The following is a 16,017-nucleotide window of genomic DNA, read 5'->3' on the forward strand; positions in this document are numbered from 1 at the left end:
TTCTGTTACATCCGTTTGTGCATAGTGGTGGACAATTAAACAACTAAGGGAAGGAAGATGATGGGAGAGCCCAGCACATTCGTCTAAAGGACAAGGTTGAAGTGTTTGCAACCATCTTTAGCAAGAAGTCCTGAGCAGATGATCCCCCATCTTGGCCTCCTCCTGAGATACCCACCATTTCAGATTCACTCCATGTGATATCAAGAAATGGCTGATTGCACTGGATACAAGGCTATGGGCCTTGATAAAATCTTGACTTGCTCCAGAATTATCCAGGCCCCTAGCCAAGCTGTTCCAGTGCACTGGAATCTACCCGACAATGTGGAAAATTGCCCACGTATGTCCTGCATAGAAAAAGGAGGACAAATTCAATCCAGCCAATTATCACCCAATCTACTCTCAATCATCAGCAGACTAGCGGAAGATGTCGTCAACAGTGCTATCAAACGGCACTCACAAATAGCCTGCTTATTGATGTCTGCTTGGGTTCCACCAGAGCACTCGGCTCCAGACTACATTATAACTTTGGTCCAAACATGAATAAAATAACTGAATTCAAGAGGTGAGGTGAGAGTGACTGCCCTTGACATAAAGGTGGCATTTGACTGAGGGAGCCTTGATGCCATACTAGGAAAAGTGAAGTCAATGAGAATCAGGGGGAAGAATCTCCATTGGTTGGAGTCATACCTAGCACAAAGGAAGATGGTTGTGGTTGTTGAAGGCCAATCATCTCAGCTCCAGGACATCACTACAAGGGCAGTGTCTTAGGTGGAACAATCTTCAGCTACTTCATCAGTGACCTTACCTCCTTCATAAGGTGTGAAGTGGGGATGTTTGCTGACGATTATAGTGCTCAGTTTTATTCACAACTTGTCAGATAATGAAGCAGTCCATGCCCTATACAGCAAGACCTGGACAACATTCAGGCTTGGGTTGGTAAGTAGCAAGTAACATTTGTGCCACACAGTTGCCAGACAATCACCATCTCTAATAAGAGAGAGCCTGGCCACCTCCCATTGATGTTTTACAGGATTAACATCATTGAAACCCCCACCATCAACATCCTGGGGTTTATTATAACCAGAAACTGAACTGGATCAGTCATATAAATACTATGGCTACAAGAGCAGGTCAGAGGCTGGGAATTCTGTGGCAAGTGTCTCACTTGTTAAAGCCTTTCTACCATCTACAAGGGACAAGCTCCAACAACACTCAAGAAGCCCCTCATTTTCCAGAATAAAGCAGCCACTTGATTTGACACTTCATCCACTACATTATATAATAATTTCCACCACTAGCACAGTGGCAGCAGTGTGTACCATCTACAAGGCGCACTGCAGCAACTTGCTAAGCCTCCTTTGACAGCACCTTCCAAGCCCACGATCTCTAACACCTAGAAAGGCAAAGGCAGCAGTCACATTGGAAAATCACCACCTGGCAAGTTCCCCTCCAAGTCACACACCATCCTAGCTTCCAACTATATTGTTGTTTCTTCTTTGGCACTGGATCAAAATCTTGGAACTCCCTCCCCAATAGCACAGTGGGTTTACCTATACCACAAGGACTGCAGCAGTTTCAGAAGGTGTGTTATTATCACCTTCTCAAGGGCAATTAGGGATGGACAATAAATAGTTGTTTTGCCAGTGACAACCATGTCACATGAACAAATAAAAAAAAAACAGAAAATATATTTTGAGTATCCAAGTACAGTTATGGGCCATTCGGCATTTGAATAGTATATGAATTTGACAGATACATGTTGACCAGAACACTGTGAGAACTCCCCTGCTTATCCTTGAATTGTGTCATTGGATCTTTTCAGTGCATCTCAGAGGATGCCTTGCCTTAACATCCCATCTGATAGTGCAGCGCTCCCTCAGTACTGCCCTGAAGAAGCAGCCTGGATTGTGTGCTCAAGTCTCTGGAGATCAGCACTTCCTGGATATTGGTATTAGCATATAGAATCATAGCATCCTAAACACAGGAACAGGCCATTCAGCCCATCCTCCATATGCCAGTTCTCTGAAAGAGCTACTGATTAGGTCTACTCTTCTGCTCTTTCTACATTGACCTATAAATTTTTCCTCTTCCAAGTATTTATTGAATCCCCTTTTGAAAGTTATGATTGAATTTGCTTCCATCGCTCTTTTGCAACAAATTTGGAAGCTTCCACTGGGGTTGTGACTGGCTGCTGGAAATTTAACATTTTGGGGGCCTGTAATCCCCCAAAACCAATGCAAAAGCACCTTTTAAAGTAACTATGGCCTCGAAAATCATTCCAATATGTTGAATATTGTACTTACCCTTCATAAATGTTACACATCTCAACACACTCTCTTTCACGGACATAATGACGACAGGAGAAGCATTGTGAGGGTCCAGGGCCCCAGCAGCCATTGTCAGAACACAGCATGTGGCAGACTTTTTTTTCAGCAGCTAGGTAGGTAGAAACAAGAAAGAATTTCCAGATTTGAAACAATGTTACAATTAGATGGTATGCAAGAAATGCATCTTAACTATACAAATGTGACTTGTCATGACTGATAATAACCAAGCTGACTAACTTAAGGCTTCACAACATGAGCAGAAACTGCTGCTAATTGCTGTAATTGTATCCGGGAGATGAGCTTCCCCCAAGATATCAATTTTTTTTTTAAATAGAACAAAAATCTGAAATAAACACAGCCAGCATTGTTAATAATAGTTACAGTAGAAAATTAACACTTGAAAGGAAATATCAATGAAGTGAGAAAAAAGGAGGGGAATAAGATTAGAATAGATAGACCCCACTGGGGGAGCTGGCACCAGAACGGGCACAAAACAGACAAACGTGTGCCTTCTGTATCAGACTTTCTAAAATTCTGAGAAAGTACAGAACTAAGATTATTGATTTAGTCTTTACATCTGACAGGAAGGAGTCATCAAATAATCAAATCCGCCAAAAACTGGCAGAGTTTCTGCACAGTTAAATGCTATCCGCTTTGACCAGAAGCACTGGTATTTGAGCTGCTGTGTGAGATACAGCAGCGAGTTTTCCATCTCTTTTTGAGGGATGAAGGGGAGGAAATGGAAATGGCTGGAGGAATATGCTGCAAACCTGGAAGCTAATCCAAGCTGTTACCCTGCCAATTAACAGTCTCACCGGACTAGTGCAGATTGCTGTAGGAAGTTCCATGACATTTTATGCTAGCTTTAAGTATCGGTGTTCCAACTGAACCTAAGAGAAATTCAGTGCACTGTTTAGGGTGGAGGGGAAATGCATGTTTGCATTAAACTCATCAGGTAAAACAATATGTCATTTGTCATAGAATTATAGAAACTTACAATACAGGAGGCCATTCAGTCAATTGTACCTGTGCTGGCTCACTGAAAGAGCACCCATACTTAGAGCCACATCTCTGCTTTTTGTCCATAGCCCTGCAAGTACCTCATCCTCAAGTATCTGTCTGAATCTCTTTTAAACTGTCATGAAGTTGGCTTCCACCACCATTCCTGGTTCACTGTTCCAAACCCTGAAAACTCAGTGAAAAGTTTCTCCTCATCTCCTTCTCTAGATCTCGTTCTAGTGATTTTAAATCCATGATCTCTAGTTGTTGACCCACTCACCAGATAGAATGGACAGAATTTTTAGGTTGGCGGGCAGGTGCGATTGGCGGGTCCGGGATTGGCCGTGGAAAGGACCAACAACCCCCGATCAGCCCCTGACCGCGATTTCATGAGTGCTGGCCATTAATTGGCCAGCCAGCGTGAAGCACGCGCTGAGAAGCTCAGCGCTGCCGGGGTGGGGGTGGGAGGAAGGCGGGCGCTGACAGAAAGCTCCCTGAAGGCAGACAGCTGCCTCAGGGAGCTGAAGACTTGAAAACAGTTAAGTAAGGTTTATAAAATCAGGAAAAAAATGTCCAAGCATCACAGTCACCTGAACAAATACATGATAAAAATGCTGTCCATAGACTTTTCTTTTTCTTTCATTTAGTAACTGAAACTTCGCCCCGCTCTTAGATGAAAGGTTTCATGAAAAATGCAAAGTCCGCCTGGCTGAGTCTCCCGTCCACCAAGGTTGGACAGACCAAGAAAAATCAGAGACAATTGCATCTTTAGTAACCTTGATTGGCCTCTAATTGTCAGCAGGCGTGCTTCCGAGTTTTGCGCGTGCCCGTCGACCGAAGCTCGCCCAATGTCATCTCGCGCGATTTCGCATCCAATCAGGTAGGGCGTGCGCCTGCCCGATCAGCGCAAAATTCTGCCCAATATTTCTTTCCCAATTTACTCCATCAAAACTCTCATTAGCTTGAAAATCTCTATTAAGTCACCTCTTAACCTTCTCTCTCCCAAGGAAAATAGTTCTAACTTCTCTAACCTCTCCTCAGAATTGAGGTCCCTCATCCCTGGTAACATCTTGCTAAGTCTCCTCTGTACCCTTTCTAATGCTTTTACATCTTTCCTGAAACACAGTGCCGAGAATTCCCCATCATACTTCAGCTGAGGCCAAACTAGTAATTTATGAAGTTCCAGCATGATCTCTCTGCTTTTATATTCTATTCATTAACTCAAGTAACCAATTTTCTTGTTTAATTACCTTATCAACTTGCTCTGTGAACATTTCGGATTTCTGTATAAGAACTCAAAGGTCTCCCTGCTCATCTTTATTTTACAAAAAAATACCTGTTATAATATACTGTTGTTTCATGTTAGTCCTCCCAAAAAGTTAATCACTTCACTCTTCCCCACACTGAATTCCATTTACAATGCTTCTGTCAACTTCATCATCCTGCATATGTGGAGACAAAGTCCCGTCTTCACACTGAGGATACCCTCCATCATGTGTGGCACTACCACCATTCTAAATGGGATAGATTTCTAACAGATCTAGCTACGCAAGACTGGGCGATTGTGAGGCACTGTGGGACATCAGCAGCAGCAGAACTGTACTCAAACATAATCTGTAACCTCATGGACCGGCATATGCCCCACTCTACCATTACCACCAAAACAGGGGATCAACCCTGGTTCAATGAAGAGTGCAGCAGGGCATTCCAGGAGCAGCACCAGGCGTACCTAAAAATGAGGTGTCAACCTGATGAAGCTATAACACAGGGCTACTTGTGTGCCAGACAGCAGAAGCAGCAAGTGATAGACAGGGCTAAGCGATTTCACAACCAGCAGGTCAGATCTAAGCTCTATAGTCCTGCCACATCCAGCTGTGAATGGTGCTGGACAATTAAACAACTCACTGGAGGAGGAGGCTCTACAATATCCTCATCCTCAATGATGGGGGAGCCCAGCAGATCAGTGTGAAAGATAAGGCTGAAGTATTTGCAACAATCTTCAGCCAGAAGTGCCGAGTAGATGATCCATCTCGGCCTTCTCCAGTGGTCCCCAGCATCACAGATGCCAGTTGTCTGCCAATTCAATTCACTCCACATGACATCAAGAAACGGCTGAAGGCACTGAATACTGCAAATGCTATGGGCCCTGCCTATATTCCGCAATAGTACTGAAGACTTGTGGTCCAGAACTTGCCGTGCCTCTAGCCAAACTGTTTCAGTACAGCTACAACACTGGCATCAACCCGACAATGTGGAAAATTGCCCAAGGATGTCCTGTACACAAAAAGCAGCACAATCCTGCCAGATCAATAATTGCCCAATCAGTCTACTCTCGATTATTGAGGAAGATGGTTGTGGTTGTTGGAGGTCAATCACCTTGATGCCATGGAACTTTGTCCCATTTAAAATAAAAGCAGAAAGACCCTCCAGACCTCATGACCCCTCACCCCCAAACACTCCCCGTGCCCTATCCATTGGCAGAACAGTCTGTGCCCGCTGGCGTCAGGCATGATCAGTGGCATGAGCCTTCAATATGGTGTGACGGTGTGAAACCAATTTGCGATCATTCGCTCAGCCTGACGACGGTGGGCCGCGTTTCCAGCCATCGGACGTCAGGAACCTCATTGTCATAAATCAGCATATCATTATCAGGCCAGGCCTCTGAATCATTCCCCTGCCCTGCTGGGTTGTCTGTCCACGTTGGCGGGAAAGCACGCCGACATGTTTCACAACAGCACATAAGCGATGTGCACTTGGCAGCCTTCACTTTGAGGGGAACTCGGAGGTGAATACGTAATGACATTGTACAGCACTCGCCAGGGTCGCCTGTTGGGCTTCAAGCTTGAAAGGCACTGGGGGGGTCGGGGTTAAGCTCAGCCCTGCCGTTGAGGCGACTTGTGCAGGGGGGTGGGCCAAGGACCAGCTATTGAATATAGAGCCCAAGCATTCGGGGTGGGGGGGTAGGGTGGGTGTGGGAAGTGGTCACACATTAGGGAAACCTGTATAAAGTGACTATTCCTCTGCAACTCAGACAGATCAGGCGCAGCCACATTGATATGATTTGAGTCAGGCTTCGAGTTTATCTGCTCATTAAAGCAATGCAGAGGCATCAAAGTGCCACAAAGTGCTCAAAAACTTTTCACCTCCCTCCCCTGTCACCCTGGCACAGATTGCAAAGTCATGAGCATTTTAGTGGACTGCAGAACAGTTGGGCGACTGCACATATTGTACAATCTCCTCGCTAAATCTGGCCATGGAGCATTCACTGGTGGAGGCGCTCACAGCCCCTTGCAATGTCATCATCCCGGTTTGGACCAGCCTCCCCTATGTTTCAAGCTAACAGTGCAGCCTTCCAGCGTGGGTTAGGGGAATGCCTGCGCCTGAACTGAGAGCACAGCATGCAGTCCAATGGGCAAAGCTGCCGCCAATCGGTCGGGTGGACTGGGGTGGAAGTGATGGGGTTTTGGGCAGCCATGCAGCGCACTAATCTCTGTCCATCTAACTGGTGGCCAGCACTCTCCGGGAATCATTAAGGGGACCGCACATTTAACCAGGGCAGGTTCTTAGTACACCCATGCTAACCATGTGTCTCTCTCTCTCATTCTGCAGGAGTACTACATCAGGATAATGGAGCCGGGTGAACTGGCTGTTTGCCTTGTGGCTTACAGAGAGTGGAGACAATTGAGGAGAGAGTGACTGAGGCTCCTGGCTGCGCAGAGGCAGGAGCAGCAACCTCAGGAAGAAGGGGCAGCTGGGGCTCCCGCACATGCCACCCAAGAGCCACAGCGAGCCATCACAGGCCAATGCTTAGCGACACCCAGGGTCTATAGACACTGCCTTTCATTCCTACAGATGACCGACAACCAGTGTTGCCGGAGACTGTGCATGTCTAGGGAACTGGTTGGGCACAACTGCAAGCTACAGCAGGATTTAGCACCAGGGGGGCATGGAGGGCATCCACTGCTAGTAGCTGTGATAGTGACAGCAGTGCTCAATTTCTATTGCTCCTTTTAGGACTCCACAGGTGACCTCTGCGGGATCCAACCACAAATGCATCCCTGAAGTCACGGATGCCATCTTTGCAAGGGCACACAACTTTCTGCATTTCGCCCGGGACCAGGACAGCCAAGATACAAGAACGATTGGATTCATGCAGATCTCAGGTTTCCCACAGGTTGAGGGTGTGATTGACTGTACTCATGTGGTGCTCAGATCTCCATTGCTGCACACGGTGGACTACATCAACTGCTGAATGTGCAGTTGGTGTGCGACCACCAGAAACATATCCTACGGGTGTGCGCACGGTTTCTAGGGAGTGTGCATTACGCCTTCATCCTCAGTCGGTCACTGATCTCTGGAGTCTTCCAGGTTCCACAGAAGCTGCAGGGTTGGCTTCTCGGGGACAAGTGCTACCCGCAGAGGGCGTGGCTGATGACACCCGTGCAACAGCCTCAGACTGCAGCAGAACGACACTATAATGAGGCTCATGCTGCAGCTTGCAACTTGGTGGAGTTAGCCATCGGGATGCTGAAGATGAGGTTCCAGTGCCTGGACCGGTCTGGTGGAGCCCTGCAATACAGTCCACAGAGGGTGTCACACATTGTCGTCACCCGCTGCACCCTTTACAAGCTGGTGCTGCAACGGGGAGAGGAGCTGGCTGAGGGGGAGATGGAGGAGCTGCACATCTCCTCCAATGAGGAGGGTGCTGACAGGGGGCTGAGGACATCCTTGGAGGTGACGATGGAGGGGTTGGGCCTCTCGCACTAGCCAGACGAGGCAGGCGCATTCAGGAGGACCTCATAGCTGCTAGATTTGTGGAGGATGATGGCGACATGCAGTGAGGTGACCCCATAGATCCTCACATTGCATTTGTGAACGTTTGACTCCAGTCTGGCTTATGGCGAATACCCTCTGTGAAAATGCTCCTGTCATGGAGATGCAATGGAGGCCCTCATAGTCGCTCGATTGCACGAGGATGATGATGACATGCAGTGAGGACACTCCATAGATCTCCACATAGCTAGACAGGATTCAATCATTCTCAGAGGCTTAGGGCAGCTCGCTTGTGCTCTGTGATCAGGGTCATATTATAGAGACGCAGCTGTGAAACTTTAGAAAGATCTGATCCTTTATCTGCCTTCAGCACCTGAGCCTTTCAGGAGCTGGAGCACAACATCAGTGGTCACAGATGCTGAAGAGATGGGGCCAGCCCCACCTTAAAGGTGCTGAGAGCACATAGGAAATGAGAGAACTCTGTGACGCCTGCCCATGACATTCTGGCAGCAATGACAAGCACTGCCGAGGTGCAGGCATCAGTAATGTGTCCAGGGAGTGTGAGGCCGGACCATCACTTTGGACCGAAGGCTGCACAGAGCACAGGGAAGAGGCCCTGGACTGAGACACCTGCCTTTATCTTGTGCAGAAAAGTTTTACATCTGAGTGACAAGAACACTGTTCATCAGAACAATGAGCCATAGGCAGGGAGACATTCTTGGGAGTTTATTGACAATAGTGAACAGCCTGTAGAAGCGAGTAAGGCCTGTGCCCAGGCCATGCAACTAATTCTCCTTAACATTCCTAATGCTGCTGTGTCTTGGTGCTCCCTGGAAATCCATAGCGGAGGTAGAGGCAGCCTGCTGACCGTGACACCCTGTCTGTGGTGACTTTGATGGGCGTCCTCTGGAGGGCTAAGACTTGGAGAGCCCCAGCCTTCTTTCGGGGTCCTGCTGTGTGGCACTGGCACCCTCCTTGGCCTGTGGAGCTGAAGCTGCTGAGGTCACAGGAAGAGGGGAGTCGGATGGGCTGAGCACTCTCGGAGTGGATGGGACCGGAGTGTGCACCCGTTGAACCTCCTCCCTATGGGTGCCCGGGGGCCTCTGGCTGACTCCTTGAGGAGCAGGGGTAGCTGGAGTGAGATCGAGCTGCCTGGCACCCCTCTCGCATACACACTTTTGGAAGCCAACAATTGAATCAGCGATGGAGTTGAGCCCGTGCAGCAGTGCAGGAATAAAGTCCTGGACCAAGGTCTCCATGGCGGCCGCCATCCTACCAGTGTTGACCTCGGTGCGTTGGCATGTCGGTGCTATCACCTCAGAGGGAAGGCAGATGGAGTTCTCTGCCGTGCCTTGCAATCTGAGGACAGCAGCAGACATTCCTTCCTGATGTTCCCAAGCTTGCCTTTGCAGCTCTAGCAACTGTGGCATGACCTAGTCCAGATGCTCGTCATCTGGCTTGGACTCAGCAAATTTCTGGCCTCCAGCAATCCTCCAAGTGCCAGATGCCAGGGTGGTCCCTGCCGCCATCAGACAGTGCAATGTGCTCACCAGGTCGTGATGCCGAGACTATTCTAAAGCTAGGTCCCACCGAGGTGTGTGTCTCTGTGCTGGTGGAGGGAGTGGGCGAGCGCTGTGATGGGACTAGAAGGGGGGTGCCTCCAGATTCCTCTTCAGAGGTTTCTTCGGGGCTTGATTGGAGGCCCTTGGTCATGGACTCCATCGGCTGTTTCCCAGATGTGCCTGTGGAAGCAAGGAAAGATAATTAGTGCATGGCAATGGCCTATGAAACAGGACACATCACTCATAGCATGGTTATCTGATGGATGTTGCACTGCTGGACCTTCACTTAGTGGAGCACTGTCAATCTCACCGTCAGTACAGAAATGGTCCAAATCCTCGCCGGCAAGCTGGATGGCTCTGTTTTCATAGTCCGTGAGGACTTGATTTCAGGCATTTTGCCACCGGTCTGTGACCTCTTCCTCTTGTTGTGTGCCAGCTTGTCTTGCGTGAATAGAGATGGAGAAAGTGTTATCAGGATGCCTGCCAGGCCTGATGATCAGTATAGCTGGCCTGTGTGGGTGGGGAGTGGTCCCATGGACGGGATGAGGACAATGACGGCGAGTGTGAGAGAGTGAATGGTGATGTCCCTTGAGCTGTGGATACTGATGGGTTTGTGAGCGTGTGAGTTGAAAGTGATGAGAAGAGTGACTTACCCTGGTGGAATGGAGCAGATCATTCATCCTCTTGCGGTACTGGGTGGCTGTCCTCTTTTGAAGTGCGTTGGCGCTGACCACCACTGCCACCACGTCCCAAGCTGGGTTTGTGCTGTTGCTGTCCATCCTGTGGCCAGAGTGGGGGTAGAGGGCATCCCGGCGGGTCTCCTTGGCATCCAAAAGGGGCTCGAGGGACGTTTCGCTGAATCTGGGGGTTGCAGTCTTCTTCAGTTTCAGGGCCATGTCTTCTGTGCAGTAGTGGTGGTCTGGAAGCACTGAGATGTGTGCTTACGGCTGGACTTTAAATGTAGCGCCCGGCATGATGCAGCGGCGGGGCGATGGTGGGTGGGCGAATGAGAGCCCGTCTGGCATGGAAACGGCTTGTCTCCTGGGAATGCATAAATAATGTGGCGGGTTTGGGACGATATGGCGTGAAAACCCGCCACTGTGGCCGACGGGTAAAACGTCGGTTTATCCGCCCGCTACCAAACTTAGTGCAAATCTGGGAAAATTCTGCACCATGTCTCCTCATGCCCCCCACCCGTCCTCTATGGCCCCTCGGGCCCATGCCAATGTATATCCCCCAAACAAGATCTATGGCCTCTCATGCCCCCCATGTCAAGCTATGGCCCCCAAACCACCACTATGGCCCCCCATACTAAGCTTTGCCTCTCCACCCAACCCCCCATGGCCTCTTCCCCACATGCCAAGCTATGCCAATCCACTGCCTCCCATGGTCCATGCCCCTTATGCCAAGCTATGGCATTTCCATGCCCATTGAACCACCATACACAGTATAGAACCACTGAACTCTATAGTGACAGCAGGGTGTGTAAAAAAAATCTCAGTCATTCATTCAGTCATTCACACTACGATAAAATAAACTCCTTTTTAATACAGGACAATAAAAGTGTCAATCATCCAGACTCCTTAAAGTATGAATAGCAGAAACTTAAAGCACTTGAAACTTCTTAACTTTGTGTAGATAAACACTGCACAATTAACAGCAGACATCAGAGAGCCAGAACTATCAATCAAGCCATGTTTTCTCTAGGGTTCAAGGTGGAATTCAATAACTGTTATATTACTAAAGCATTACAATGAGTGAAAACATATGCACACCTGGAATACCCATTTTTTGAAGTATTGGTCATCATTCCTCCAAGAAAAGAGTAAAATCTGTATGTAGTTTTTGTTCAAAAATATACTGGTATATTTAAATTATTGAGAAAAGCTTAGTGTTGTCAAACAAATGGCATCAAGCTTTAGGTTCGAAAAAAATATATAGCAATGCTTTTGACATATTCAAACAAATCAAAACCAGTGTAGTTTCCAGAACTCCAGTGCCAAATAAGATTTGAACAACTTCTAATTGACCACTCAAAAATCCAATATAAAAAATTCAAAAGTTATTCACTTACTGCATTCTTCCTTGGGTTTATTTTGTGTTAGTTTCGATGACTGCCTGCTCGATTTGAAAAGCTGCTCCCAGTTTATGGTGTCGGCATAGCAAAGTTTGAAATTATTGACGATGCTTACTTGGCCGTCACTAATCTCCTTGAGTGAACGCAATCCCAGAGAAGTAATGTTCAGCTTCACCAGAGCGAATGATATACTACTACTAAATATGTACAGAAATAGAAAGACATTAGGTAAAGAAAATTACACCTATATTAACCAGACAGTTGTTTCGGCCCAAGCTCAATGATAATTTATATTCATTGACACAAATGAAATGAATAATCACACATTTTAAAAGTAAATTCATTCCTGAGTGAAGTGCTGCATTCACTGTCTGTTTGTGTGTTCTTAGTTCCTTGTACTTCCAGTTTTGCAAATCAAAATCAAAATACAGTCCAAACTTTGATTGTATTTACAACACAATTAACTTAATAAATGACTTCTTACCATTAATAAATAGTTCCTATTAAACTGCAGCTATATAAGCCACTTACCGATGTTGTGTCCGGCCTCTTATAATTTCAAGATTTTCAAAAACCTGAAGGTTTTCATAATGGTCTGGCCAACTTTGAATGAACAAATACCCTTGTAAAAACAGAAGTACGTTAATAAGGAATTACAAAAGGTTTGTGAAACTTCATATCGCTAATAGATATTGAAGAAATTCAAGAAATAATGGGCTGTAACTTCCTCGGAGTGACGATCAGAGCCAGCCAGCGGAGCTTTCTCCCAAGTCCAGGGTCGCAGTCCTGCACCGGCAAATTGAAGGAGGACACGCTGCCTTTTTTACGGCACTAGCTGCCATAAAGCAGGTAAGTGTAAATGTCTGACAGAAATTGACAGGCCAGGGAGAGGAGAAGCGGATAGGATTTGGCAGGGGGGGGTGGTGGCGGTGTTCGGAGGATGGTTAGAATGGGGGGGAAGGTTTCAGGCATTCGGGAGAGGGTGGGGATGTCAGACATCAGGAGGGGGTTGGGGGGGCGTTGGGGGATCCGACATTTTGGATGGGGTGGGGGGTGGTCGGAATTTTGGGGGGGGGGTCAGACATTTGGCATGGTGGGGGGGGGATTGGAATTCCAGGGGGTCGGACATGTGAGTGGATGGGGAGTTGGGGTGGTCGGACATAGGGGGATGTGTGTCTGGCTGGACCTCGAGGGTGGGATGGTTTGGTCGGGTTGGGGAAATGAGAGACGAGCCCGTGGAGGTGGGGGGTGGTTAGGCAAGGAGTCCCATGTAGGTCTGGGGAATCTCCATGGCGGTTTGGCGGGGGGGTGGGGAATACTGTGGGGGGGTGTGGTTAGTCAGGGGTGTGGGAGCCCCCGGGGGGGGTCAGGGATGTTGGGGGAGTCCCATGGGGGGATCGGTCTGGGTCTTTACATTGTTACCCAGAATTTAGAAGAGGTTTTAATTCTTCTAACTTTTTCTGGGTAACTATTGGTGTGACCCATCCATTGGTCGGAACTATCTGAAGCTTGCATTTTAAATCGCATTTTCGGATGGTTCCCAGGCTGTACAATTGCCCAGAGGAAGTGTGCACTTCTGGGCAGTTGCCGTGTAAGCGCTTACCTGTGAAGTTCCGAGAGGGATTCCCCAGCGCATCTTTTGGGGGGTACTCTGAACCCCCCAAATGCGACACTGGGGAGCTCAGAAGCTATGGCCCATTACTGCATAGATTTAAAGTTTATCACTAATCTATGCTCTCCAGTTGGATCCCCTCCTATCCACATTAGATTGAATTAATAGTAAATCAAATGTAGTTATCTTAAAAATGAATCAATCAACAGAGTGGTTCTGTATTCCTAATTTTCAGAGAAATCCAATATGTAACAATGTACTTTAAGAACATAGGAAGAGTGGTTATAATCAAAGCTGATCATCATGGAAGAGGAAACTAGTAGGGTGGGGCCATTGCTATTCCTGCACAGGAGTCACTTGGAAATGGGGAAAGAAACAAATCTCTTCAAGTTTTAAGGTGACACCAACAGGGATACTGAACAGTCTTGAACATAAGGTAAACAGTCAAATTAATTAATGAAGTTGATAGAGGACCTGGCTTGACTGATGAATTGGACTAATGAATGGAATATATTAGTACAGGTTGACAAACGCAAAGTCACGAGATTGGGAAAGAATAATATAAAGTGGCAATATAAACTAATTGATATGGTTGTGAGGGATTAATACACGAAAGAAATTAAGGGATACATTTGGATAGATTATTGAAGCCATCAGCACAGTGTGGGTAGCAATGAAAACAGCACATGGAATCTTACACTGTTTAGCCACAGTGCAGAACGTAAATCTCCGGGTGTGATATGAGTTTATAAGGTGTGCTGGGACAGCTGACATTTTTGGTCACTTTGCTAAAGAAAGATTCCTAGGCATTGGAGACAGGGCAACATGAGACACTGGTTGATTGGGATTAGGCATCTGATTAGGAGCAGGGCCGAAGCTGAATGTTCAAAGGAAATTTTAAAGAAATACTCAACAATTACAGGTAATACAACATCAAAGTATTTAGCATAGTCAGAGATTCTACAAGAGAACATAGCTGAAAAGAAGATAAGGAACAGGAGCAGGAGTAGGCACGCTTGGCCATTGAGCCTGCTCTGCCATTCAATGAGATCATGTCTCAGCTCCACCTTCCCACGCTATCCCCATATCCCTCGACTCCTTTAGAATTCAAAAAATTATTGGCGTCTGCATTGAATATGCTGCACTAAATGACTGAACATCCATTGCCTCCTAGGTTAGTGAATTCCAAAGATTCACAACCACGAGTGAAGAAATTTCTCCTAATCTTGGACCTAAAAGGCTGAGACTGTGACCCCTGATTATAGATTCCACAGGCACGGGAAATGGCCTCTCAGCATCTTCTCTGTTAAAAATGTTATCTGTTTCAACGTGGTCATCTTTCACACTTCTAAACTCTAGCGAATATAGGCAGAATCTTCTCGAGGGAATATAGGTCTAGTTTCCTAGGCCTCATGCCAATCATCAGTCTAATGAAATTTTGCTGCACTCCCTCTAGGGCAAATAAGTAAGGAGACCAAAGCTGTACACACTAGTCCAGGTGTGGTCTCCCCAAAGCCCTATATAACTGCAGTGAGCCTTCTGTACTCATATAATCTAATCCCTTTGTAGTAACAGCTAACATATCATTTGCTTTCCTAATTGCTTGCTGTACTTGCAAGTTAGCTTTTTCTAATTCACAAGGACATCCAAATACCGCTGAATACCAATACTTTCTAGTCACTCACCTTTTTCAAAAAATCTGCTTTTCAATTCTTCTTACCAAGTTTGACAATTCCACACTTCTGCACACTATGCTCAACTGCTACCTTCTTGCTTAGTTCTTTAACCGATCTATATCCCTTCGTAGCTTCTCTGCATCCTACTCATTCGCACTTAGCTTTGTATTTGTCAGCAAACTAGGAGGCTTTACACTCGGTCCCCTCATCTAAGACATTGACATAGATTTCCAACAGGTGAGGGTCAACACACAGATCCTTGTATTACCCCACTAGCTAAAGCCTGCCACTCCAAAAATGACCCGTTTATTCTTACTCTGTTTTCTGTCAATAACCAATCCACAATCCATGGTAATATGTTACTCGCAATTCTATGAGCTTCGTTGCCTTCTGAAAACTCCAAATATAGTCAATACACTGGTTCTTCTTTATCTACTCTGCTAATTACAAACTCAAAGAATTTTTAACAGATTTGTTAAACACTATTTCTCTTTAATAAATCGATCTCTGCCCAATCATATTATCATCATTTAACTGCCCTGTTATCATGTTCTTATTAATAGCTTTGAGCTTAGCAGAGGGAGGGTGAAAGGATAGATTAAAATTAACTACTTTACGTAGAGGGTGATGAATATATAGAATGGGCTGGCAACGAAGACATGTGAGCTGCTTGCATCTGCAAACAGAGATTTGGATAAGTCTCTGGAGAAAAATGTTAGAGGGATCTAATAGTTATCATGGGACATGTTCACAAGACAGTTAAACTGAACCATTATTTTTTTTGTATTCCTCCTGTACATTCCTCTGTTCCTAAAGCACCTAAAGAACTGTCTGCTAGTAATTCCAACATGAAAATCATCAGAAACGGCTGTCTCACATTTCATGCCCTGTATCCTTTTTCCACAGTGATGCAGTGATTCAGTTATGATTGGTAACTTCCATACGGGAAATTGCAAAACCTCCTATTTATATCACATTTTTAATTTCGAAA

General features: G+C 46.4%; 1 protein-coding gene across 2 annotated transcripts in view; it reads right to left on the minus strand.

Moving 5' to 3' along the window:
- egfra (epidermal growth factor receptor a (erythroblastic leukemia viral (v-erb-b) oncogene homolog, avian)) overlaps window positions 1-16,017 on the minus strand; it is a 356,316-nt gene that overhangs the window by 87,648 nt on the left and 252,651 nt on the right. For both annotated transcript variants that reach the window (XM_078538585.1, XM_078538586.1), the window contains 3 exons: window positions 12,270-12,360; window positions 11,736-11,935; window positions 2,304-2,436 (listed from right to left, as the gene is read on the minus strand). In XM_078538585.1, coding sequence (XP_078394711.1) covers window positions 2,304-2,436; window positions 11,736-11,935; window positions 12,270-12,360 — 424 coding nt within the window. The remainder of the gene's footprint in view (window positions 1-2,303; window positions 2,437-11,735; window positions 11,936-12,269; window positions 12,361-16,017) is intronic.

This window comes from Cetorhinus maximus, chromosome 3 (assembly GCF_964194155.1).
Source record: "Cetorhinus maximus chromosome 3, sCetMax3.hap1.1, whole genome shotgun sequence".
In the NCBI taxonomy this organism is placed as follows: Eukaryota; Metazoa; Chordata; class Chondrichthyes; order Lamniformes; family Cetorhinidae; genus Cetorhinus; species Cetorhinus maximus.